The sequence below is a fragment of the Mauremys mutica genome, chromosome 3, assembly GCF_020497125.1.
Source record: "Mauremys mutica isolate MM-2020 ecotype Southern chromosome 3, ASM2049712v1, whole genome shotgun sequence".
Classification (NCBI taxonomy): domain Eukaryota; kingdom Metazoa; phylum Chordata; order Testudines; family Geoemydidae; genus Mauremys; species Mauremys mutica.
In genome coordinates this window covers 159574469-159601178 of record NC_059074.1, presented here as the reverse complement: position 1 = coordinate 159601178, position 26710 = coordinate 159574469, and the positions used below count along the sequence as shown (strand labels likewise).

Below are 26710 nucleotides of genomic sequence, written 5' to 3'. Positions count from 1 at the left end.
TAATTGTAGTGTCCATGAAGTTGATGCTGATACGGGGGTGTTCTGGAGAGAGTTTGATAGATGGTTGGTGCGGGTTGAAGTTGTGGTGGAAATCTATGAAGGAGTTTAAGTTGTCTGTCCAGAGGATGAGAATATCTGGCATATTATTGGAAGGGATCACCTCAGACAAAAAATCATCACATACTCTTGCTCACTGGAAGAAGAAAAAAAAACAGGAAACCTACCTGGAAATCATACATGAAACCCAAACTACTATCAAAAAAACCTGATGACAGTTATCCAGCACAAAAACAAAAAGTGGAACAAACTCGACAACCCAGAGAACACTACCTCAGGGAGAAACCATGGCTCCAAGACCCACTTCCAGACACTCCAACATCATCAATTTATCAAAACTACCCATCACTGGTGCTGAATTATGTGTTCTTTCCAAAGGACCAAACTTCTGCCCCACCACGGAACCTGATACCATACTAAAATGTGGAGAACTAGAAGAATTCTTTCACAACAATGACACCTCCCCACCAATAATTGTAAGAAAAAAGAATCATCTGACTAGACACCCCACACTAGGCAAAATCACACACTTGATCATTACATTAATTGCTTCAGGGGAAAAAATTGACTGTGAAATGCTTAATCACATCCGCCACAAGAACAGCTATACAGTCTCTGAAATCCAACCACCAGATAGTGGTCAAACCAGCAGATAAAGGGGAGTCCCATCGTAGTTCTCAACTGTGATGATTACAACTTTGACACTACCCACTATAAAGAACTCAAAGATCCCACAACACAGTTCACCCAGGAATTTAAGAATATCCTCAAATCCTTTCCCAAACAGCTCCAAGAGAGAGTCTCAACCTCATCTTCCATTAACCCTTACTGAAGGAATATTGGGACTCAGAAACCATCCTCAAATCACTCACTATACAAAGGACCAGCGTCCTCCAGGGCACAACTGACCTCCTTCAGAAAGACCCCAACATTAATCACCTCCCTCAGAACACCATCTTTGCCACCATGGATGTCACTTCCCTATACACTAACATTCCTCAAAATGATGGCATCAATGCCTGCCTCAAATATCTACAAGACAATGGACAATGCTCATAAATTCACCAGAAACATATCACCAAACTCATCCATTTCATCCTCAACCATAACAGTTTTACATTCAACAATAGTTTTATCCAAACCATGGGAACAGATATGGGTACTGAGATGGCTCCCCAATATGCCAAGCTCTTTATGGTCCACCTCAAGGAAGAATTTCTGGACAAATACACTACAAAACCAATGATATACGTGAGATGCATGGATATTATTTTCCTCCTCTGGACAGACAACCTAAACTCCCTCATAATTTCCACGACAACTTCAACAACCATTACCCATCCATCAAACTCTCTCTAGAACTCGCACCAGCATCAACTTCCTGGACACCACAGTCAGTTTCAACAATGTGACCATATGGACTACTAGATACGGGAAGCCCACATATCACCACACTTACCCTCACAGATCGAGTAATTACTTCAAACACACCAAGAAATCTGTTATCTACAGCCAGGCACTCAGATACAATAGAATATGGTCCAAGGAGAAAGGCTGGGATACACACTTCACCACACTTAAAATCACCTTTACCAAGCAAGGACACTCCACCAGGGAAGTAGATCACATTATGGAACAAGCCACGCAAATACCCCAAGAAAACCAGCTTCAATATTGGAGGGAAAACCCTCCGACCACACCCTCTTAGCTGTAATCTACCACCCCACATTTTGAAAGATCTGACTAATATATTTTCATGATGGTCACATTTGTAAAACAATAGACACTTGTTTAATGCCTCCTTTAAAAGTTAGTTTGTCACTGATATAGTCATTTAAAGCAGAGATTCTCAAACTGAGGGGTGCAGAATGTATTCGGTGAAGGGCGTGAGATGCTTTAGGGAAGGAAAATGCACACACTTTACCCACCACAATGAATAACAAATAAAGCTGTAAAAAGCAACAGAGTCCTGTGGCACCTTATAGACTAACAGACTTCTGGAGCAAAGCGGATTCCTCCAGACATATCAGGTCCTCATATGGCACTATGCATTTGACTCTAGCTGGCGCTGTGCGTTATGGGTTTCTGTTAAGCTTGCATAGTATTACAAAAAGGTGTTGCCATCTATACATTAATCCGTTTGCTATGACGCAGTATGCATGTTTAATTGTAAGTATTTGACCACAATCACAGTTCTTCTTCTTTTACTCTTATTACAGTGGCTCATTCGTGGAATTTGTGGAATTGCTCCGCTCCAGAAAACAGGCGCATCCATCATACTAGTAACAACAGTGTGATGCCACTAAGCAGTATCTCACTTACTATATACTTAAATGGCTCTGTTTTGAATCAATGCCTTACTGTTTTTAATATTTAGTGAGAGCTGCATGCTGATTTTTTTTTTATTGGTATATGTACTTGTGTGGCAGGAGGGAGGGTGTAAACTACTACAGACACAAAGAAGGGGGGTGCAATCAAATACGTTTGAGAACCACTAATTTAAAGCACAGCAAAATTTCTATTTTCTGTTTCTCCTTCTTCTTACCAGTTTAGGCCATGTCTACGCTAGCAAGCTTACAGCGGCAAAGCTGTACCAAGTAAGATTGCTTGTGTAGCCCCTCTGTGCTGACGGGAGAGAGCTCTCCCGTTGACGTAATAAAACCACCTAAATGAGCAGAGGCAGCTTTGTCGGTGAGAAAGTGTCTCTCCCGCCAACATAGCGCTGTGCCCATGAGCGCTTATGCCAGCGAAATGTATGTTGCCCAGGGGTGTGGTTTTTTTCCACACCCGTGAGCAACATAAGTTTTGCTGACATAAGGGGTAGTGTAGCCATGATCTTAGATTGCTTTGTGACTGTTATAGCCTAAACATGGAGAACTTGACATATATCTCATAAATGAGCTGTATGGTGGCTGACATTTCAGTGTTGTAGCGAATACAAGTGCAGTGAAGCTCACTATAATGATTAAAAGGTGAAACTGGTGAAGGGGATGGTGGTTATGTGGAATCAGCATGCAAACGGAAATATTTTAGTGATTTGTTAGAACTGTCTCCTGATTCTAAACATTATGAAATGATAAATAGTGTTTATCCTGCTAGATTTACTGTATACTGAGCCTGCCTATGAGGGCGGATACAGGGATTTCTCCTCCCTTATTTTGAAAGATAATGTAAGAAACTGCTGCTTCTAGAAAACCTGCCCACAGCATGAAATAATCCTTTTGAACTGCCAGTCTGACTCAGAAAGTGGTATGATCCAAAGGCACTAGGGAAAGTAAGGAGGAATGGAAATAAGTGATCAGGGATAGGGGAAAGAAAAGCAGAAGAAGGAAAGAGTGAGGAAGATGGTGCCATGTTTTGGAGGGTGGGGAGAGACGGCTGTTGGTAGACAAGCAGTGCTGTGTGAAATGGTTTTGGTACACAGAGCCCCACCTATAAAACTTCTCTTCTGGTTTTGCTAAAAGTATGGCTTGTGACACTTGTATCATTGGCTGAAAAACATAATTTAGCAACTGCCTTCTTCCTTTCCCCATCTCTAGTTTTTTCCAAGTAAAAATTAAAGGCCCCACAATGCACACTGGAATGCACTCATGAGCCAATAACACACCCTGTTGTGTGTTACTGATGGATTATAGCCTGTCTTGTGAAGAGGGCTTTATATTCACTTAATTTTTTTTATATTCCTTTATCAATTACTGTACTTATCTTAACAGGTGTCTATAAAAATACAGGATATTTGGGGGCAGTGGACTGACTGACTTTTCCCACCACAGTTTGGAGCAACCATGGAGAAGATTCTAGCTGGATAGTGACTGTGGCATGAGAGGAAAGAAATACAGTGCAGTGGAAATTGTCACCTCCGTGAGAGGGGAAACTCACTAATAGATTTGCTGAAAAGTGTCTCTTAGCAGTGTTTCCTCTAATTTTTCCCACCCATGTGTGGAATGAATTTTGTTATGTGCACCAATATGGAGGTGATGTCTGACATATCACCTTCATATTGGTGCACATAACAAAATTCATATGGTGGGGGTGGGACCGAGGGGTTTGGAGTGTGGGAGGGAGCTCAGGGCTGGGGCAGAGGGTTGGGGTGCAGGGATATGAGGGCCAGGGATGAGGGGCTCAGGGATGGAGTATAGTTGTAGGCTGGGGGGGATGGCTTTGGCTGGGGGTGCAGGCTCTGGGGTGGGGCTGGGGATGTGGGGTTTGGGGGTGCAGGAGGGTGTTCTGGGGCTACAGTGGGGAGAGGGTACTCCCCCCAGTTCTCTTTCTCTGCAGCAGCACCTATGCTCGGGGGAGAGGGGGGGCTGTCATTACCAGGTACCTACATCAAAGGCGGCATGGTTGCGCTCCTTGTTAGTATGAAGTGAAGAGGCCAAGTCTGAACTATGTTTATTTTCTGTCGCTGTTCAGGTCAGGCAAGGCATGCTGGCAAGTCACTGAAGTGGGGAGGAAAGTTGGTACTACTGTTACCCATACTGTACCTGTTTATGTTGACAAAAGGAAAATGCATGTTTCCAAGCAGGACTATCTGCATCTGTCATCACTAATAAACTAAAATATTTTTTAAAAGTATTTAAGTACTTGCTTACAGATGAAGGAAGACAGAGGGAGAATATCTAAAGAAATTGTAGGCTTGGCAATGAAATGGGTGAAAAATATTGTTCAAATTATGTTTTAGATAACTTTACAGTGCCCCTTTTTTTAAGTTCCGTTTCCACTGTGACCAATAATTCAGTGCCTGTAAATCCTCTCCTTTAGTTGGATTTTTTCCCTTTGTGGATTGGTAGAGGAAAATGACTCTGCTTTTAATGATGTGCATGTATTTAAACTCAAAGTGACAGTTTCTTTTTTGTATGCTGTGACTGTCCTGCGCAGTAAAAGGCTACAATTAATTTATCTAGAAAAATGCAAAACACTTCATTGATGCTCCCTGGGTCTTGTATATCTTTTCATTTCATCATGCTCTATTTGGGGTTATGCTAAATCTTGCATTAAAATGTGCTTTCATCACTGGGCAGTCTTGTATTAAAGTGATTTTGAGTGAGATAACTGGAATGCTGAAAATGTGGTCCATTAAAGTGACTGAAGTTTATTGGAGTTCATTTTGCTTTGCACACCTTAACTAAACAGCTGGATTTACCCATATTCAGTGAGTCCACTAGACATCTTTGCTAAGTATATTACCAGATGGATTTCTCTTATTGTATTTCTCTTATCTGTATTTCTGCTACGCTTATCATAGAATTTAAGTACTATGCTGAAAAGGAGCAGCACCTCCGTTTACATGTTATGTCTTCCATTCATTTTTAGCACAGAACAGTAGTTGGATTAAGTGAGTTTGGGCCCAATGACACTTCAGTAATAAGGATGACTTTGGAGCATACCTGTAAAGGAAAATGTGAAGTTTGTTAGCCTGATTACAAATTTCCCTTGGAGAAAAGAACAAACTCTTAAATAAGGCTAGGTATTTTAAGTAACTTCTATGTGATAAAGATTTGGCATGTATGAAAAAAGTAATTAACAATAGTTTTATTACTGAAACTTTCAAATGACAAGACCTAGAATAACCCATGTGTGAAATCTGCAGATTGGTTACCTTTTTGAATTTAAGATTGCAGTGTTGTTGCATTTCTCCTATGAATGAATGTTTTACTAATTAATGGTAGGGGGACTTTCCCTCTTGGAAAATGCCTTCTCTTTGGGGATTCTTTTAATGTGATGACCAGGAATCAACTTGTGAAATTCTTGGGAAAATGATTTTTAATCTCATTTTCTAAATTCAGGTTTTTTCTTTTATTTTTAGGAGGGAAATTTTACATCTCAAATAACTGGAAATGCTAACACGAAGTATTCACAACTGTGGATATAGAATTTAATTTACAGTGTAATATTTGGGGATGCAATAAGTCAGGCTATTTCTCAATTTATAACTTTGAAGTGAAGAAAACAAAAACATAACTTGTACTTTAATGAAAGTGCAATAATTTAAATCACTGTGATAAAACAATTTTTATGATGTTTACCTCTAATTTTGACAGTTTAAAAATCATTTGTCATTAGTTAAATTTACAGTGGCAGTTTTTGGTTTAGAGGAAGCTCTAGTGACCGCCTGTAAGAAGTAGTTCAATGAACCTGTCACTAATAATTTAATTCTGCAGCTAATAATACTGGGTTTAATCCAGAAATTGAGACATTCCCTTGGGGAAGAATTTTTCTTTGTTGAAATATATGGGGGTATGTGTAGTAAATTTAACTGGAGTTAGCTGTTCTTGTATTTTGAGAAGATATAGGGACTTTCTCTAAGCCCTGTACAAACCTCAACAATATACAGGGTAAGTCAGTTTTTCTTGAAATATTCTTCCATCAGAATTCTAATAAGATGACGACATGTTTAACAAAACGTGTCAGTGTACATAGTCAGCAGTACAACTTTTTTTGCTGTCATTTGTTCCTCTTATTCTGGTGGTTTGCAAGCTAACTCATGACACACTATATTCTTAAAACAGGCTCTTTAATGAGAAGCCCAACCATTTTATTTATGATCTGTATATTCTTCTGAAAGTATGGATGTTTACTTTCTGACCATTGTTTACAGAAACCGAAAAACTTACCAATGTTATGAAGGCTACTGTATACATGATAAAGATAATTAGGCTCTCTGGCTGAACAGTTACAAATGTCTATGCTGAAAGAGGAGTACAGTAATTTGGGTAAAAATAAAAAATAGAAATTTAGATTCAGTTCTGGAAATGAAGTCCTTTAGTTATTCACAGTGGGTGTGGCCTCAACAGAAGCAGTGCAGGTGTCCCACCAATGTCTTAATTCTGACCCGCAGAGACCACTGCTAGTGATAGGAGGGTTGCTCAGTTCAGCAGAATGCAACTTGTGGTGGATCCGGTGAGTACTACAGGCAAAGACTAGGAACTAGACAAACTAACTTGTGGTAATCTACCAATTTTGGCCAACTTGGGTCAGCTTTGAATTAGTGGGGTGGAGGTGAAAAACTTTGAATTTAATCACTGATGTTCTGAGTCATCCAGCCCCATACCAGTTTAAAACTTTGAAGAAATCTGTCAGTCTTTCTAAATAACCATAAACTAAATAAAGCTCATCATCACAGTATGTTTTTTACAATTGGAAACTTTTTTGCGTTTTTATAAAGAAGTGTTGTGACTAGAAACACACAATAACTCAGGGGTTCTCAAACTGGGGGTTGGGACCTCCCAGGGGGTCATGAGGTCATTATATGGGGGGTCGCGAGCTGTCAACCTCCACCCCAAACCCCACTTGCCTCCAGCATTTATAATGGTGTTAAATATATTAAACAGTGTGTTTAATTTATTAGGGGGATCACACTTAGAGGGTTGCAATCTGAAAGGGGTTGCCAGTAAAAAAAATTTGATACCCACTGCAATAACCCTTTTGCTTACTGTAAGAAAAATACAGACGGGTAAAGGACTCAGGACTGAGAAAAATGTCTACCCAAGAAAATTGCTCATGAAACTTTCCTTATGACTGGAATGTTTTGAACTTAAAATCTGAAGAACACCGTGTAGTCATTTTTTTTTAATATTGTAGTTTTTTGGGGTGTGTGTGTGTGAAATAACACACACAGACCCAACTCCTGTAATTTGAATAGAAATTTACTGTGTGTACATTAGTTAACAGAACTAAGGAGTATGTAATTTTCCAGCATGCAAAAGTTCCAGATACTGTAAATCTATGAATGGGCTTTTTAGTAAATTGTATAAAATCCAAAGTTGTGGCTCCTTTTACCAGTCAATGACTTTTGTACCACATAAATATTTGAGAATTGTATTGCTGCTGGAAAGGGTCAATATTACTGTGGTGACAGGTACAGTGTAGTAATATCTGGCTGAAGCATGTTGAATACTGTAGACTACACATGACTGTTCTATTAAGTAAGATTTAATATAAAAAAGTCTTCATGTTTTATATTAGAACACTGCTTTTTGTTCAACAGCTTGCTACTTCGTAGCTTTATTAAGGGTATGTCCACATTACAAATGCTAGAGTGACACAGCTGCAGTACTGTACTGTAGATGCTTGCTATAGCGACAGAAGACTTTTTCCCTTGCTGTAGTAAATATACCCTCTCCAGAAGAAGTAGTTAGGTCAACTGAAGAATTCTTACTCCTGAGGGCATTCTGCACCAAAAAAAATTAAATTCTGTGCCAAAAAATTAAAAATTCTGCATACAATATTTTAAAATTCTGCAAAATTCTGCAAATTTTATTCATCAAATAAATGTGGAGGCTCCAGCATGGCATTGGGGAGCACAGGCCACTAGCTGCACAGAGGTGGGAGATCACTGTGCAGCTCCACTCCGGGACATGGACTCAACGGTGAGGCTGCACCCAACCCTGACACAGCGTAAGGACCTGGCCAGGCCCAGAAACATCCCAGGGCCCTGCACCTCTGTGTGGGCAGGCAGGGTCAGCAAGGCAGGATCCAAGTGTGGAGGGGCTTAATGTGGGGGGAACCAGGTGTGGGTTGAGAGGGTTCTGTGTGGGGCAATCTGGGTGTGGGCAGCTCAGTGCGGGATCCAGGTGTGGGGGGGATCTGGATGCACAGGGGCTTGTTGGGGGGTTCTGAGTGCAACAGTAATGGGACTCTCTGCAGGGAAGTCAAGGAGAAGGTGGTTGGGGCTCAGCGCAGGAGGTGTCTGGATGTGGGGGGGATAGAGCTTGGCAGGGGGATCTGGGTGTGAGGGGTTTAGTGGGGGGTCCAGATGCTGGGGGAGTGGGGCTCAGTGGGGTAGGGATCCAGGTGCAGCTAGTTGGGGCTTGGTATGGTGGGAATCCAGGTGCGGGTGGCTCGCTGGTCCAGGTGCAGGGGGAGTGGGACTCATCGGGGGAGTTCTGAGTATGGGGGAGTGAGGCTTGGTGGGAGGGTCTGGATGCATGGGGTTGGGTAGATGGGGGAGCAGCTCCCTGTACTGGGATCCCTCCCACTGCAGCTGAGGAGCAATTGGTGCAGGAAGCAGGGGCGGAGTACGGGGGGGAGTTTGCAGAGCTTCCTGCAGCCAGGGGAGAAATCTGGGGGTGGGACTGACCTGGGCCCGGATGCTGTGCAGGAGAAGAGGAAGTCCCATCCTCCCCAGCCAAGCTGTGACTACCAGCTGAGCCCAGCGTCGGGTAGGAGCCACCAGCTGGGTCTTCACCAGTCCCGCCACCTGCCCCACAGTGATTTACCTCTCTGCCGGCTGCTCTGGGCACCCAAAACATACTGCTGGAGAGGGTTGCATGACTGCTCTTGTGGCTTCCCTTTGCTTCCCTGTCAGAAAGTCATTTTTCTGTGGGGAAGCAAAGAAATTGGCGGGGAACATAAATTCTGCGCATGCGCAGTGACACAGAATCCCCCCAGGAGTAAATTCTTCTGTTGACCTAGCACTGTCTACAGGAGGGCTTAAGTCAGCTTAACTACGGCTATATCTACACTAGAAATATTACAGCAGCACAGCTGCAACTGCACTACTGTAGTACTATAGTGTGGACACTTACCGCAGTGACAGAAGGGGTTCTTCTGTCACTATAGTAAATCCACATTTCTGAGAGGCAGTAGCTCGGCTGACAGAAGAATTCTTTTGTCAACCCCTAGCACTGTGTATGCTAGGGTTAGATCGACTTAACTGTCTCTCTCCTGGGGAGACATTTCACATCCCTGAGCAACACAACCTGTTCGACCTACATTTTAGGTATAGACCAGGCCTAAGATTACTAATGCCCAAATCCTGAATGCAGTACATAGCCCAACTAAGTGGGCTGAAGGGGGAGTTGTTAAGAGAAGAACAGGTTTTTTTCTTCAGGCTGTGGAACTGCTCTGCATCTGCTGCTGTCTTAGGGCATGGCTACACTTACAAACATAAAGCGCTTTGAGTTAAACCAGCCTTCGTAGACTGCAGTAGGGAAAGCGCTGCAGTCTGTCCACACTGACAGCTGCAAGCACACTGGCATGGCCACATTTGCGGCACTTGCAGCGGCCACAGAGAGCAGTTCATTGTGGTAGCTATCCCAGCATGCAAGTGGCTGCAACGTGTTTTTCAAATGGGGTGGGGGGAGGAGTGTGACGGAGTGTGTTGTGTGTATGTGGGGGGGGAGAGTGGGTTTTTGGGGGGCTGAGAGCATGTCAGCATGCTGTCTTGTAAGTTCAGATAGCAGCAGATCCCCCCCTCTCCCCCACCCGCCTCTCTCTCTCTCACACAGCATTCCACAGTAATGGTTTGCTTTCATATCCTCATTCCTGCAGCGATTCCAAAACAATGACAAGAGTGGCCACTTGACTTAAGGGGATTATGGGACGCTTCCGGAGGCTGATCAGAGTGCAGTAATGCAACGCCTCGTTCACACTGGCACCCAGGCGTTTCACCCAAGGCACAACAAGCGTTATGCTTCTCCCCGAGGTGAATTACTAGGAGCGCTCTAGCCATGGAGTCAGAGTGCTCTAAGTGCCTTGCCAGTGTGGATGGATTGTGAGTTAGGGCACCTGGAGCTGCTTTAATGCACTCTAACTTGCAAGTGTAGCCAAGCCCTTAGGGCTACAATAATCTCTGAAGCTGCTGTGTACTTCTCACCTAATGTTTTGTCCAGGGTGAGAATGGTATTTTGTCACTGAGTCTGTACTGGGTGGATCCACTGGTCCATGCCCAAGCTCCCTTCTGTGCTGGAGTACAATGATCCCCCACAGGGCTGTACTATGTGATGTGCAGGGTGCTATAAAACCCTTGTTCAGCCTTCCTAAATCCTCTCTTCTTACACAGGGGAACTACAACTGTTTTGGTGCTTTCAGGGTTCCCAAGGCCTGGCAGGGAGTGGAGGGGGAGGGAGGGAGCGCAGGAAGAGGAGGGTATTTAAAGAAAGTTTTATCTTAAGTACAGTTCTTTTTCTGTAGTTAAACTGTTTGAGGTTTAGATCCCTTTCAGATGGTTTAATTCCTGTTTGGGAAGTATTAAGCGAATTGAGTTGTTACATCTTATCTATTTAAAAAGAAATTTCTCCAGTGGTAAATGGAAATGTAATATTAAATTAACTGTCACCTAAAAATAGATATAGCTCATACAAATAAGTATAGCTCAAAACAGGTAGCCTTGTTTATCTACCTAGTAATTGTACAAGCAGAGATCTGTTTTTAACTGAAAAATTATAGCCAAAATAGTCAGAATTCAGCCTGACTCTGAACTTTTTTTCTTAGCCAGATGTCCCATTGAACATACCAAGCCCAAATCTCAGATATACTTAAGGTTTTGCAAGCCTTAAAATGTGGACAAGTGGCCATGCTGGAAAGACCTAACTTTCAGGATAATATGTGGAGTGTGTTGAACTGGTCCCAAGCAAAAAAGTATGTATGATTTTTAAAATAATTTGGTGGGAGTTTTAAGTGTTTGGCTATATTGCAATACAACTTCCTGCAGCACCGGTGTTTTTTCCTAGGAGTTTTGAGACTCCTATCAAAGTAGTGACTAGTCATGCATAGTTCAGGAGCTCCAACAAGGATATAACCCAAAGTGGTTTGGCTTCAGGTAATTGATGAGCGTGGCTGCTTTGCTGAAAACACTGGACCAAGTTTTTTAAGGCATGATTTTTGAATATGTGTAAGAAGCGTGATACAAAAAGGCTAGATGTGGCATTTGAAAAATTATGCAGACAAATAGAGAAGCTGCAGTACATTTTAAGAGTCAGATATGATGCATATATTTAATAGTTTAGGTTTGTCTGTTATAAGGTTTGAGACCTACAGTAGTAAATGTAAAAACATGTTTGTCTCAGATTTGTTTTAGAGAACTGCCTTTGAAATGAAGTCCCCATTGAATATGAAATAATTTTGTTTTGATTTTCACAAGTGGTGGCTTTGGTGTAATCTAAACAATGTAAAGTTAGAGAGTCCCAGAGAAATCTGACATCTCCTTCTGTAGGTACTAAATGTTAGTGGTCTGAAAGGTCTGGTTCTTGATTTATCTGAATGCATGAGAAATTCCCAGGCTCCCATATGTTTGCTAAGAGACAACTAGAAAAGATTGACTCTGCATTGCAAGAGCTATGTTTGGGCAACCCTCTCAAAGGCAAGCAGTCTAGTGAATAAACATTAAATTTGTGCTCAAATAACATTTTCTGTTGCCTTGTCTGCTTGGGCCTTCATTAGTGTGTCAGCAAAGCCAAAATCAAATAAAGCCTTCTGTATGAGCTGTAGCAGTGTCCGTTTACTCAAACCACTTGGAGCTTTTTTGTGAATAAGAAAAGTAGTCTGGTGCTTATTTCATTCCCCTAATCAAGAAAGGTGTGGATAAACTGTTGCTGCTGAACAAAATGTGGGATGGGGGGAGCAGCTCGTGCATTCTTTGAAGATTTGGACATTGCTTTTTGGAAATCCCTTGAAAAAACAAGTGATTAGAGTGCTTGGCATAGCAGGTTTTGGTTTTTTTTTGGACTAAGCAGTAACCTCCCAGGTTGAAGTCTGAACTCTTCATTCGGTAGAAGAAATTTTTGAGAGCTACAAAGGTTGCCTAATTTGCTCTTAATTGAACACTTCCAACTTTCTGCCTTCATCCATGAAGGAGAATAACAAAAAAGAATAATTCTGAACTCCACAGTGTATGTATTATCTGTATTATTAATATTTTTGTGGTCATAGTAAATTCTGATTCTAAGTTTAGTGCTTTTGATGCTTAAAGACAACAAGTGTTCTGTACCTTTTAAAAATCAGTATGCTTAATACTTGAATTAATACAAACATGGTAGGCATTTTTATTATCTGAAATAGGAATGTGAATTTGGACAATGTGATTACATTAACTTGGTATAGTGGCAGTTGCTTTTTTTTTTTTTGTACTACTGTTGTTGCCTAAATTTTTCCAAATGCTAGGAGAAAGCACACTTTCATGTTGTTTGCATGATTAATTGCGCTAGTCAGAAATATACGTGATATTTGCTGTAGACTCCCAAGTGCAAACAGTTTTACTGTAGCATCAGATAATGCTATTAAGTGGTTAGAATATTAATGTTGTACAAAGGATGGCTTATTACATATCGCTATTTGCATCATTTGTTTTTTTGGGTATATAGATAAAGCACTGCTTTATAGCTTTCCCTCCATGGTAGTTTATAAAACACCCTAGTTTGATATTCTGTGAATGCATATTTAAGTAAGATTCATATTAGTTCTAGTTCACAGTAGAAAATGTACATTTGTGGTATGTAAGTGTGTGTAAATATATTTTTACAGCTGCACTTGAATGTAACTTGTTCTCTGTTTACAGAATCATGCAATGCATTTTGGTTAATAACAGAACTATTAAACTTTGCTTTGAAAAATTAGGTACCATTACTAGCAGGTAGCTAATGAAACCAATCAATTTTCCTCTTCAAATAGGCTTTGCTTTGAACAAGATGCGCTCATTTCATCACTTGAAAATTAGGTATTAACACCTTGTGTCTTAACCTACATGCTTTGCCTTATTTATGAAGGCATTTTTGCATAGTCCACATTATTCGCACAAGAATATATTCAGTCTGAATTTGCTGCTTGTGATACTTTCTGCTTAATAAATTACTTGGATTTTTTTTATCTTAAAAGTGTAACTGTTGGCTCCCAATCCCATGTATGGGGGTGAGGGGGAAAGTGCTGGTTTGTTAGTGGTGAATAATTCTGTGGGAGCTAGGACTCTGTGGTTTTTGTGGCGCAATGTAGGGCTACTTCCAATTATGTCAATATTAATGCAAGGACTTTGTCAGTAAAACATTTATCTCCATTTGATCTACATTGAAGTTAACTGATACTGTAGTTTTTCTACTCCTATAGGCAGTGCGAAACAAATTAAGCAGTAGGATACAATACCTATGTGTTTATTTCTCTGTCTTTGACCAAGTGCCAGGGGAAAGCGCAAATGCAGTCCCCCACTACCACAGATTATGCAGTCAAGTTTCCCGCATTTGGAGAAATCGCAGGGGTCAGCACACCCGCAGTGGAATGGATGAGCCTCACCCAGGGAAAACCACTTTCATGATCATGCTATCTCCCCTGCTAATGCCTATGTGGTAAGATACAGCTATAGGCACAGCTGGGATATGTGGTACAGCCAAGTTCTTCTCAAATACTCAAGTCCGAGAATCCCTGCAGGAGAGAATGGCTTGTTACCATTTTATATAAAGACTAGGAAAACATGATTGTCATACTTGGAATGGCTTAAAATATTTAATAAATAAGTAACCACTATTTCTACCCTACTGTATTTGTTGGCAGAACCTAAGGGCTTGGCTACACTTGCGAGTTAGAGTGCATTAAAGTAGCCCCAGGTGCTCTAACTCACTACCCGTCCACACTGGCAAGGTATGTAGAGCGCTCTGACTCCAGGGCTAGAGCGCTCCTGGTACTCCACCTCAGCGAGAAGATTAACACTTGGGGCGCATTGGCTGTAACGAACGAGGTGTTGCATTACTGCACTCTGATCAGCTTCTGGAAACTTCCCATAATCCCCTTAAGTCAAGTGGCCACTCTTGTCATTGTTTTGGAATCACTGCAGGCATGCAGGCACACCCTTTGAAAGCTCTGTTTCTGACAGTTGGCATGGTTATCTGCTCCGAGACAAAGCAACCGTTACTGTGGAATGCTGTATGTGAGAGAGATAGAGGCGGGAGTGGGGAGAGGGCGTTTGCTGCTGTCTGAATTTACAAGACAGCATGCTGACATGCTCTCAGCCCCCCAAAAACCCACTCTCTCTCTCCCCCTGCATACACACAACACACTCCCTGTCACACTCCACTCCCCTCATTTGAAAAGCACATTGCAGCCACTTGCATGCTGGGATAGCTACCACAATGAACTGCTCTCTGTGGTCGTTGCAAGAGCTGCTAATGTGGCCACGCCAGTGCACTTGCAGCTGTCCATGTGGACAGACTACAGCACTTTCCCTACTGTGCTCTATGAAGGCTGGTTTAACTCAAAGCGCTCTACATGTGCAAGTGTAGCCATGCCCATAGTGATTTGAGTGTCTACTCCAGTCAGCATTGGAACCACATTGTACTGGGCACTGCATAGACGAGTAACACTGTCTTGCCCTAAGAAGTTCAACTCTTATTTTGTTACAACACTCTTTGAACTAGACACCTTCAGTCTGCCCTACTTAGCCTTCAGTATCACTTAAGATGATGCAACTTCAAATATTTCCTTTTCACTGTGTTTAAACAAACAAATCATCAAAGGTGTCTAGTTCTGTTTAATAGATTCTTAGTGTTTGGTGGATTTCCTGCTTCCAAAATGTTCTAGATTAAGAGCTTGAAAGCATCTGTTTATGCATTGACCAAGTTACAGCATGGGCAGTATCGAACCCTAACGTTTTCCCTTCCTACTCCCCTCTCCACAATGCATTTCTGCCTGGAGCTAGAAGGACTGCTTCTTGGGGCTTAAGTGTTAGGGCATTCTCTACACTCCATTCTCCCCAAGCTCAATTTCTTTAGGGTGCCTGTTGTGAAAAATTTTGTGATAAAGTTGAGTGGGAACTGGATTGGGACAACCAATTTACATCACATCTACTGAGGATCTATCAGATAGCAGTAATCTTTGGCCATCACTAAACTGGGGAGATTTCAAACTGGCAGCCTAAAGCTGAAAGGCTCAGTACTTAATTCCTAGGGATATGATGATTCCCTATGTTGGAAGTGATTTGCATATGTATCTGGCGGTCTTGTTAGACCTGTATTTGTATAAACTTTGCTGAAAAGAAAGGATATTTAGATGAATGCCAGTATAAAGCAGCAACCATTTTAAATCTCTTGGATCCTTTCCATCCATTCCCTTCTCTCCCACCATACCTCTTAGCTCTTTCCCCTAATCCACAAATATGACAAAAACACACATTTATTTACACAGAAGTACATATGTACATTCTTCAGTACCTTTGTAGTTTTGTTTTCCTTCTCCCGTTCCAGTCCCTTAGGATAAGGCAGCTTGAGTTGCTCAGTTGTGCTTTTATTTTTTTTTATATAAAAAAGGGGAAAACATAAGTGGCTACTGCTCCATCAGTGTTTCCTCCAATATACAAGGAAATAGTTTTCACAATTTGTATTTAATTACATTTTCCCCCAGCTTCTAAAAGTCTAGATAGTACAAAGGTACATGCTTTACTTGTAATTATTCTTACCCCCTTGCCATGGGATGATACAGTCTTCGTCAGGCTTTGAATAGTCCCTTTTTACAGCTGCCACATAAGTGGTAGCTTAAATGATGAGAGATGGTTGGGTAAGCACACCTTCCTTAGTGGGACATGGACTAAAGGGATCCTTGCCCTCTGGATTGTTGCATCCTGAGATGAGGAAAATTAAATTCACATAAAACACAGTAAATATTAAGCAGCTGAAGCAAGTCAAAACTTTATCTATAGTTTAACTTCTAAGGCTTACATACTGGAAACGTGTAACTATTCACCTGAGTAAAACTACATGTGTATAAGTGTTTGCAGGATTGGTGACTAAGGGACCTACCATTCCCACCACTCCAGCCTTTTCTTTCAGTCCCGTCCATGTATTGTGGCCTTAACTAATCACATCCTGGATAAAGCACCAAACCACTCCACTTCATGTTTTAGTATGTTGTTTTCTTATTTATGCAGTTTACACCATGCTGTGCTAAAAGTTTCAGTCTACTACATAGTATATGCAATGGATAAAGCCTAAATGGAGCCTGAATCCACCAAAACCTTGGACTTTCCTGCCTAAGACCAGGAGTGAAATCCTGATCCCTTTGAAGTTCATGGCAAAACCCACCCATTAATTTCAGTGGGGCTAGCATTTCATCTCAGGTGATTGTACAGGAGTAGAGTGTACTTAGCAGCAGCCTTTGTGGCTCCTTTGAAACCATGTTTGTGACTGCACTGCCCCTTTTGAAATAAAGGGCTTGGATCTGATTAACCTACCTATTTTATACCATGAACAATTGAAATGAAAGGATACAAAAGATCGTTTACCTGCTTCTTGTCATATCTAACGTCCCTAGTACCATTACCCTCTCCTGTTTTATTTTTTTCAGAGAGCCTCAGTTTCTACTCTGTCCTTGACCCAAAGGAATTGGATAAGCAGCCAAGAGTACTTAGTGGCATATAACATATATGTGAAAATGAACAGTCCATCATTTCCCCACCCAACAGAAATGGAATGCCTTTGCTTTTTGAATCTGGCACCTTTTCCATTTAACAGATAACTAATATGCATGGATCTTGATTGGATTCACAGCCTAAGTTCCCTCTAAACTGCACGGCTGCCCCAGACCTGCCGTGGGAGAGGCGCCCCTCCCCCAGCCCAGTCCTGCCACAGGAGAGGTGTCCCAGAGCTGCCATGGCAGTGAGAGCGCCTCTCCCCCCAGCCCAGGTGCTGCTGGGGGGAGTCCTCTCTCCCCGCCGTAGGCCCAGGGAAGACTGTACCCCAAAGCCCTCATCCCCAGCCCCATTGCAGAGTCTGCATCCCTAGCCGGAGCTCTCAGCCCCCCCCCTTAACCTCAACCCCCTGTCCCAGCCCCCTCCCGTACCCTGAACCCTTAATTTCTGGCCCCAGCCTGGAACCCACACCCCCAGCCAGAGCCCTTACCTCTGGCTCCAGCCCTGAGCCCCTCATCCCTGGCCCCATCCCAAAGCCCACACCCCCAGCCAGAGCCCTCACCCCCTGTACCCCAACCCTCTGCTCCAGCCCTGAGCCCCCTCCCACACTCCAAACCCCTCGGCCCCACCCCTGCCACATGAATTTTGTTACATGCACCAGTATGGAAGTCATGATATGGAGGTGATGTGTCACACATCACTTCCATATTGGTGCATGTAACAAAGTTTACTCCATACATGGGGAAAACTTAGAGGGAACACTGTTCACAGCCAAATTTTGCTTTTTCTTTTGTCCCCTGTCCCTTTTTTTGTAAATAAGATTAGCTTCATTGCTGACTCTGTATTTTATATTGGCATCAAAGTTGCAATAAGTATATTCTACCCAAGAAAAATACCATGAGTAAACTCTAGTAGAGAGATAGGAATTATTTTTTTTTTAAAAAAGTAAAGATGTTTAAAATACTTGCACAGTATTGTCTGTCTCATATGGAACAACAGTCTATCTTGGCCATTTTAACCTTTGATTAACTTTTTTCCTCTTTTCTCTATAAATCTCTCCTCTCTAATCCACCACTCTCTTATTTCTCCCCAGTCCTTCAGCCTCTTGTAACATCCTGACAGCATTCCTACAGTGTCCTGTAAAGCCCATTAGCTCCCTCCTCCCCCCAAAGAAGAGCTCTGTGTAAGCTTAAAAGCTTGTCTCTCTCACCAACAGAAGTTGGTCCAATAAAAAATATTACCTCACCCACCCTGTCTCCTTCCCACAGCATTCCCAAAGCACCTGAACTCCTCTCTCGCTGCAGAGTAAACCTGAAGGGCTATAGAAGTGTGCAGAGCTCCCACAAAGACCTTTAGCTTTCCTCTTAGCATCCAGTACCAGCAAAGTCCTTCACCCCCCTTTTTGTGGGTAGTTTTCTTCCTTCAGAAGACATTGCTGTGACAAAGGGTATCTGTAATGCTTCTCCCATAGGCGTACTAGGCATAGAGAAGGGCGAGGAGGCAGCCAGCAAAGAAGGTGTAGGCAGGAGCTGCTGCCATGTTGGAAAGGTGTCAGTCACATGGTCTGGTCAATGCCCCACCTGTGACCAGTATCCTGGAAGTGACCCTGTCATTGGGTTTACTACTCACTGCTCAGAGGGGTAGCCGTGTTAGTCTGGTTCTGTAGAAGCAGCAAAGAATCCTGTGGCACTTTATAGACTAACAGACGTTTTGCAGCATGAGCTTTCGTGGGTGAATACCCACTTCTTCGGATGCAAGTAGTGGAAATTTCCAGGGGCAGGTTTATATATGCAAGCAAGAAGCAAGCTAGAGATAACGAGGTTAGTTCAATCAGGGAGGATGAGGCCCTGTTCTAGCAGTTGAGTGAAAACCAAGGGAGGAGAAACTGGTTCTGTAGTTGGCAAGCCATTCACAGTCTTTGTTTAATCCTGAGCTGATGGTGTCAAATTTGCAGATGAACTGGAGCTCAGCAGTTTCTCTTTGAAGTCTGGTCCTGAAGTCTTTTTGCTGCAGGATGGCCACCTTAAGATCTGCTATTGTGTGGCCAGGGAGGTTGAAGTGTTCTCCTACAGGTTTTTGTATATTGCCATTCCTAATATCTGATTTGTGTCCATTTATCCTTTTCCTTAGAGACTGTCCAGTTTGGCTGATGTACATAGCAGAGGGGCATTGCTGGCATATGATGGCATATATTACATTGGTGGACGTGCAGGTGAATGAACCGGTGATGGTGTGGCTGATCTGGTTAGGTCCTGTGATGGTGTCGCTGGTGTAGATATGTGGGCAGAGTTGGCATCGAGGTTTGTTGCATGGATTGGTTCCTGAGTTAGAGTTACTATGGTGCGGTGTGCAGTTACTGGTGAGAATATGCTTCAGGTTGGCAAGTTGTCTGTGGGCGAGTACTGGCCTGCCACCCAAGGCCTGTGAAAGTGTGGGATCATTGTCCAGGATGGGTTGTAGTTCCCTGATGATGCGCTGGAGGGGTTTTAGCTGGGGACTGTATGTGATGGCCAGTGGAGTCCTGTTGGTTTCTTTCTTGGATTTGTCTTGCAGTAGGAGGCTTCTGGGTACACGTCTGGCTCTGTTGATCTGTTTCCTTATTTCCTCGTGCGGGTACTGTAGTTTTGAGAATGCTTGGTGGAGATTTTGTAGGTGTTGGTCTCTGTCTGTGGGGTTAGAGCAGATGCGGTTGTACCTCAGTGCTTGGCTGTAGACAATGGATCTTGTAGTGTGCCCGGGATGGAAGCTGGAGGCATGAAGGTAGGCATAGCGGTCGGTAGGTTTTCGGTATAGGGTGGTGTTAATGTGACCATCAATTATTTGCACCGTAGTGTCTAGGAAGTGGACCTCCCGTGTAGATTGGTCAAGGCTGAGGTTGATGGTGGGGTGGAAGCTGTTGAAATCGTGGTGGAATTTTTCCAGAGTCTCCTTCCCATGGGTCCAGATGATGAAGATGTCATCAATGTAGCGTAGGTAGAGAAGGGGCGTGAGTGGACGGGAGCTGAGGAAGCGTTGTTCCAGGTCAGCCATAAAAATATTGGCATATTGTGGGGCCATGCGGGTGCCCATAGCGGTGCCACTGATCTGGAGATATATATTGTCATCAAATTTGAAATAGTTGTGTGTGAGGATAAAGGAACAGAGCTCAGCAACCAGTTGTGCTGTGGCATCATCAGGGATACTGTTCCTGACAGCTTGTATTCCATCAGTGTGTGGGATGTTTGTGTAGAGAGCCTCTACATCCATGGTGGCCAGGATGGTGTTTTGTGGAAGGTCACCAATGCATTGTAGTTTCCTCAGGAAATCAGTGGTGTCACGGAGATAGCTGGGAGTGCTGGTGGCATAGGGTCTGAGTAGAGAGTCCACATATCCAGACAGTCCTTCAGTGAGAGTGCCAATGCCCGAGATGATGGGACGTCCAGGATTTCCAGGTTTGTGGATTTTGGGCAGTAGATAGAATAGCCCTGGTCGGGGCTCTAAGGGTATGTTGATTTGTTCCGGTGTTGGTGTAGGGAGTGTCCTGAGTAGATGGTGCAGTTTCTTAGTGTATTCCTCAGTGGGATCTGAGGGAAGTGGCCTGTGGAATTTGGTGTTGGAGAGTTGTCTGGCGGCCTCCTTTTGGTAGTCAGACCTGTTCATGATGACAATAGCACCTCCTTTATCAGCCTCTTTGATTATAATGTCAGGATGGTTTCTGAGGCTGTGGATGGCATTGCGTTCTGCACGACTTAGGTTATGAGGCAAGCAATGTTGTTTTTCCACTATTTCTGCCTGTGCACGTCGGCGGAAGCATTCAATGTATAGGTCCAGACTGTCATTTCGACCCTCAGGAGGAGTCCATGTGGAGTTCTTCTTTTTGTGCTGTTGGTGGGAGGATAACTGTGTATCAGTGCGCTGTTCAGTGTTGTCCTGAAAGTATTCTTTGAGTCGGAGACGGCGAAAGTAGGCTTCCAGATCGCCGCAGAACTGTATCATGTTGGTGGGGGTGGCAGGGCAGAAAGAGAGTCCCCGAGATAGGACAGATGTTTCTTCTGGGCTGAGCGTGTGGTTGGATAGATTGACAATATTGCTGGGTGGGTTAGGGGTACCACAGTTGTGGCCCCATGTAGCAGGTAGGAGTTTAGGCAGCTTACAGTCCTTTTTCCTTTGTAGAGAGGTGAAGTGAGTAATGTAGATCTCCTGTCTTCTTTTAGAAAATAATGTAGATCTCCTGTCTTATTATACAAAATCTCCACCAAGCATTCTCAAAACTACAGTACCTGCACGAGGAAATAAGGAAACAGATCAACAGAGCCAGACGTGTACCCAGAAGCCTCCTACTGCAAGACAAATCCAAGAAAGAAACCAACAGGACTCCACTGGCCATCACATACAGTCCCCAGCTAAAACCCCTCCAGCGCATCATCAGGGAACTACAACCCATCCTGGACAATGATCCCACACTTTCACAGGCCTTGGGTGGCAGGCCAGTCCTCGCCCACAGACAACCTGCCAACCTGAAGCATATTCTCACCAGTAACTGCACACCGCACCATAGTAACTCTAACTCAGGAACCAATCCATGCAACAAACCTCGATGCCAACTCTGCCCACATATCTACACCAGCGACACCATCACAGGACCTAACCAGATCAGCCACACCATCATCGGTTCATTCACCTGCACGTCCACCAATGTAATATATGCCATCATATGCCAGCAATGCCCCTCTGCTATGTACATTGGCCAAACTGGACAGTCTCTAAGGAAAAGGATAAATGGACACAAATCAGATATTAGGTATGGCAATATACAAAAACCTGTAGGAGAACACTTCAACCTCCCTGGCCACACAATAGCAGATCTTAAGGTGGCCATCCTGCAGCAAAAAAACTTCAGGACCAGACTTCAAAGAGAAACTGCTGAGCTCCAGTTCATCTGCAAATTTGACACCATCAGCTCAGGATTAAACAAAGACTGTGAATGGCTTGCCAACTACAGAACCAGTTTCTCCTCCCTTGGTTTTCACTCAACTGCTAGAACAGGGCCTCATCCTCCCTGATTGAACTAACCTCGTTATCTCTAGCTTGCTTCTTGCTTGCATATATAAACCTGCCCCTGGAAATTTCCACTACTTGCATCCGAAGAAGTGGGTATTCACCCACAAAAGCTCATGCTGCAAAACGTCTGTTAGTCTATAAGGTGCCACAGGATTCTTTGCTGCTTCTACTCACTGCTGTGATGCCTCCATGTGGCTGGGGATTAGCTTTTGACCAGTCTGATGCCCCTTCCTTTAGTTCCTCACACTATGTCTCTCCTCCTCTCTATTTGGACTCGATTGAGGAGGGATAGCTCAGTGGTTTGAGCATTGGCCTGGTAAACCCAGGGTTGTGAGTTCAATCCTTGAGGAGGCTACTTAGGGATCTGGGGCAAAAATTGGTCCTGCTAGTGAAGGCAGGGGGCTGGACTCGATGACCCTTTGAGGTCCCTTCCAGTTCTAGGAGATTGGTATACCTCCAATTATTACCTTTATCCCTCTCCGTAACCCAGGGTTCTCCCCCTATGTCTGGTTTCGCTAGGTAATTATAGTTTTTCCATTCTGAGGTATCAAAGTCTCTCAAAACTATCTGTCTCAGGAAGTCTTTCTTTCTAAAGAAAGACCCTTCCCCAGTGGCTGGTAGGGGAACCCAGGCTCCCACTGTACTCCAGGTTCCAGCTCAGGGACCCTCATATCTTACAAACAGTATCTGCTCCAGCTCCCAAACCCTGTTGCTATGTCCCTGAACGTCTTCACTACCTTCTGGCCTACCCTGGGTTACCAGTGAAAGAGTGGTAACCATTTCAAATGTAGCACATTTAAGTATAGCTATCAACTAAAAGTGTATACCATTCATACTAGCTATCTGCTTCAGTGGTCTGAAAGCTTAGACATCCATTTCTAACTACTGTACTTGCTCTGAGTTTGATGTTGAAAGTGGAGAGAGGAAGTGTAGGTGGTAGATGTGGAAGTAATACGAAGAAGGTGAAAAATAGGGTCATAGGTTGTTTGGTAAGTGACTACGGGTATGTGTACACTACGAAATTAGGCTGATTTTGTAGAAGTCAATCTTTAGAAATCGATTTTATACAGTCGATTGTGTACGCCCTCACTAAGCGCATTAAGTCAGTAGAGTGTGTCCTCAATACCGTGGCTAGCATCGACTCATGGAGCAGTGCACTGTGGGTAGCTATCCCACAGTTCCTGCAGACTCCGCTGCCCATTGGAATCCTGGGTTATGCTCCCAATGCCTGATAGGGCAAAAACATTGTCGTGGGTGGTTTTGGGTACATGTCGTCAGTCTCCCCTCCCTCCGTGAAAGCAGTTGTTTCGTGCCTTTTTTCCTGGATTACCCATGCAGACACCATAGCACAGCAAGCATGGAGCCCACTCAGCTCACCGCTGCTGTTGTGAGCATTGTAAACACCTCACGCATTATCCTGCAGTATGTGCAGAACCTGGCTAAGAGACCCCAGCACAAGGACGATTGTGATGAGGACATGAACGCAGACATTCCTGAAAGCACGGGCTGTGGCAGTTGGACATCATGGTGGCAGTGGGGCTGGTTGATACAGTGGAACGCCAATTCTGGGCCCGGCAAACAAGCACAGACTGGTGGGACTGCATAGTGTTGCAGGTATGGGATGATTCACAGTGGCTGTGAAACTTTTGCATACGTAAGGCCACTTTCCTTGAACTTTGAGACTTGCTTTCCCCCCCCGCCCTGAAGCGCAGGAATACCAAGATGAGAGCTGCCCTGACAGTTGAGAAGCGAGTGGCGATAGCCCTGTGGAAGCTTGCAACGCCTGACTGCTACCGGTGGGACTATGGGGACTGCTGTGATCCAAGAAGCCAGTGCAATCAATGATGTTCTGTTATCAAGGGTAGTGACTCTGGGAAATGTGCAGGTCATACTGGGTGGCTTTGGTGCAATGAGGTTCCCTAACTGTGGTGGGGTGATAGACAGAACTCATATCCCTATCTTGGCACCTGACCACCTTGCCAACCAGTAGGTAAACCGCAAGGGGTGCTTCTCAATGGTGCTGCAAGCACTGGTGGATCACAAGGGACCTTTCCCCGACATCAACATGGGATGGCCAGGAAAGGTTTTAGGAACTCCGGGCTGTTCGAGCAGCTGCAAGAAGGGACTTACTTCCCAGACCAGAAAATTACTGTTGGGGATGTTGAAATGCCAATAGTTATCCTTGGGGACCCAGCCTACTCCTTGCTCCCATGGCTCATGAAGCCGTACACAGGCAGCCTGGACAGTAGTAAGGAGCAGTTCAACTATAGGCTGAGCAAGTGCAGAATGGTGGTAGAATGTGCCTTTGGACGTTTAAAAGCTTGCTGGAGCTGTTTGCTGACGGGGTTAGACCTTAGTGTAACCAACATTCCCATCGTTATTGCTGCTTGCTGTGTGCTCCATAATATCTGTGACAGTAAGGAGGAGACGTTTATGGTGGGGTGGGAGGTTGAGGCAAATTGCCTGGTGGCCAATTTTGAGCAGCCAGACACTGGGGCGATTAGAAGAGCACAGCGAGGCACTCTGCACATCAGAGAGACTTTGAAAACCAGTTTCATGTCTGGCCAGGCTACGGTGTGACAGTTGTATGTGTTTCTCCTTGATACAAACCCGCCCCCTTTGTTGATTTTAATTCCCTGTAAGCCAACCACCCTCCCCCCTTTGATCACAGCTGGCAAAGGAAATAAAGTAACTATTTGTTTTGAAACCATGCATTCTTTCTTTATTAATTTAAAAAAAAAAGTGAGATAACTGACCAGGTAGCCCGGGTGAGGTGGGGTGGGGGAGGAAGGAAGGACAAGGCCACATTGCTTATTGTAGCCACAGTACAAATCAAAATTGTTTGAATAACAGCCTTCTGTTACTTGGGCCATCCTTTGGAGTGGAGTGGCTGGGTGCCCGGAGCCTTCCCCTCGTGTTCTTGGGCATCTGGATGAAGAAGATCTGGAACTTGGGGAGGAGGTCAGGTGGTTATACAGTGGATGCAGGGTGGGTCTGTGCACTTGTTGACTTTCCTGCAGCTCCACCAGACACCTCATCATGTCCGTTTGCTCCCCCCTTACCCTCAGCATCGCCTCCTGCCTCTGCTCGTTGTGCTCACTTAATGCTTTCCTGGCCTCTGCCACTGAATGCCTCCATTTATTAAGCTGTGCTCTATCAGTGCGGGAGGACTGCATGAGCTCAGAAAACATGTCATCATGAGTGCGGGTTTTTTCGTCTTCTAATCTGCGATAACCTCAGGGACAGAGATGATAGGGGGATCATAGAAACATTTGCACCTACGGGGGAATAAAAGGGGAGAGTAAAATTTAAGATGATACATTTCTGAGAAGAAAAGGGAGACTCTTCCATAATGAATCAAGCAATTCACAGCAGACAGCACATGCTAGACCAGGTACAAGGTCGTATTTTGCCTTTTATTTTGAGCGCCTGCCGTATTGGTGACACATCACATACGGCTGGGCAACAGAATTCACTTTCCAGGTGGCCATGGTAAGCCAAAGGGTATGCGGGATTTGCTTCTTACGCCTTCATAACATGTGGGAATGGTTTCAAACTGCAGCGCCCTCATTTCCCATAGCAAGCAATGCGGTTGGGTTTGTCATTTAAAAGGAGGGGCTGCAGTTTTCAGGTGGATGTGCAGCACACACCTTCCCCCCACCTCACTGTGTGGCTATTCTCTGGGATGAGCCCTTCACCCCTCCTCCAATCACATGGCTATTCTCCTGGATGATCCCTTTTAGCCAAGCCAAACAGCCCAGCATGAACAGGGTCTTTTTACTGTTCCCTTACTAAAATTCCCCTATTTCAACCAGGTGACCATGTACGATATCACTCCTGAGGCTAACACAGAAAGATATAAACTGAATGTTGCTTGAATGCGACCAACACCCAGGACCATTCACTGCCATGTTTTGTGCTGCAATGACTCCAGACTACTTGCTACTGGCTTGGCATGGTAAAGTGTCCTACCATGGAGGATGAAATAAGGCAGCCCTCCCCATAAACCTTTTGCAAAGGCTTTCAGAGTACCTCCAGGAGAGCTTCATGGAGATGTCCCTGGAGGATTCCCGCTCCATCCCCAGACACGTTAACAGACTTTTCCAGTAGTTATACTGGCCACGAATGCATCCCAATTCTTCAGGGCAAATCAGACATTAAACACAATTGCATTTAAACCCTGTACTGTAGTTACAAATGTGCACTCACCAGAGGTGCCTTCTCCGGCTTCTGGGTTGGGGATCCCTCCTTGGGAGGGTACTGGCTTCAGGGTAATGAAAAGGTCCTGGCTGCCAGGGAGAACGGATTCACCACTTGCCTGCTGCGCATTCTCCTCCTCCTCCTCATTCACAAAATCCTCCTCCCTGTTGCGTGAGACTCCCCCCGACAGGTGTCCACGGACAGTGGTGGGGTAGTGGTAGGGTCCCCCCCCCAGAATGCCATGCAACTGATCATAGAAGTGGCATGTATGGGGCTCTGATACGGAGCGACCATTTGCCTCCTTTGTCT

At 44.1% G+C, this 26710-nt stretch overlaps 1 protein-coding gene, 1 long non-coding RNA gene and 1 other non-coding gene across 13 annotated transcripts in view; 1 reads left to right on the top strand and 2 right to left on the bottom strand.

The window, feature by feature from the left end:
* DISP1 (dispatched RND transporter family member 1) overlaps positions 1-26710 on the top strand; it is a 180356-nt gene that overhangs the window by 78437 nt on the left and 75209 nt on the right. For 6 of the 10 annotated variants that reach the window (XM_045010603.1, XM_045010597.1, XM_045010602.1 and 3 more), the window contains exon 3: positions 11272-11418. The exons of 3 other annotated variants lie outside the window; for them this stretch is intronic. In XM_045010603.1, coding sequence (XP_044866538.1) covers positions 11354-11418 — 65 coding nt within the window. In that variant the 5' untranslated portion in view covers positions 11272-11353. The remainder of the gene's footprint in view (positions 1-11271; positions 11419-26710) is intronic. One more of the 10 variants, XM_045010598.1, reaches the window with a different exon arrangement.
* LOC123366820 lies at positions 5186-17311 on the bottom strand. 2 transcript variants are annotated; one of them, XR_006578195.1, is made up of 5 exons: positions 17036-17311; positions 16214-16375; positions 15969-16038; positions 13912-14187; positions 5186-5444 (listed from the first exon to the last, which is right to left on the bottom strand). It is a non-coding gene; the product is annotated as an uncharacterized LOC123366820 (long non-coding RNA). The 2 variants fall into 2 exon arrangements; XR_006578194.1 differs by lacking the exon at positions 15969-16038 and having other exon boundaries at positions 17036-17287.
* LOC123367699 lies at positions 13946-14106 on the bottom strand. Its single transcript, XR_006578598.1, has one exon. It is a non-coding gene; the product is annotated as a U1 spliceosomal RNA (small nuclear RNA).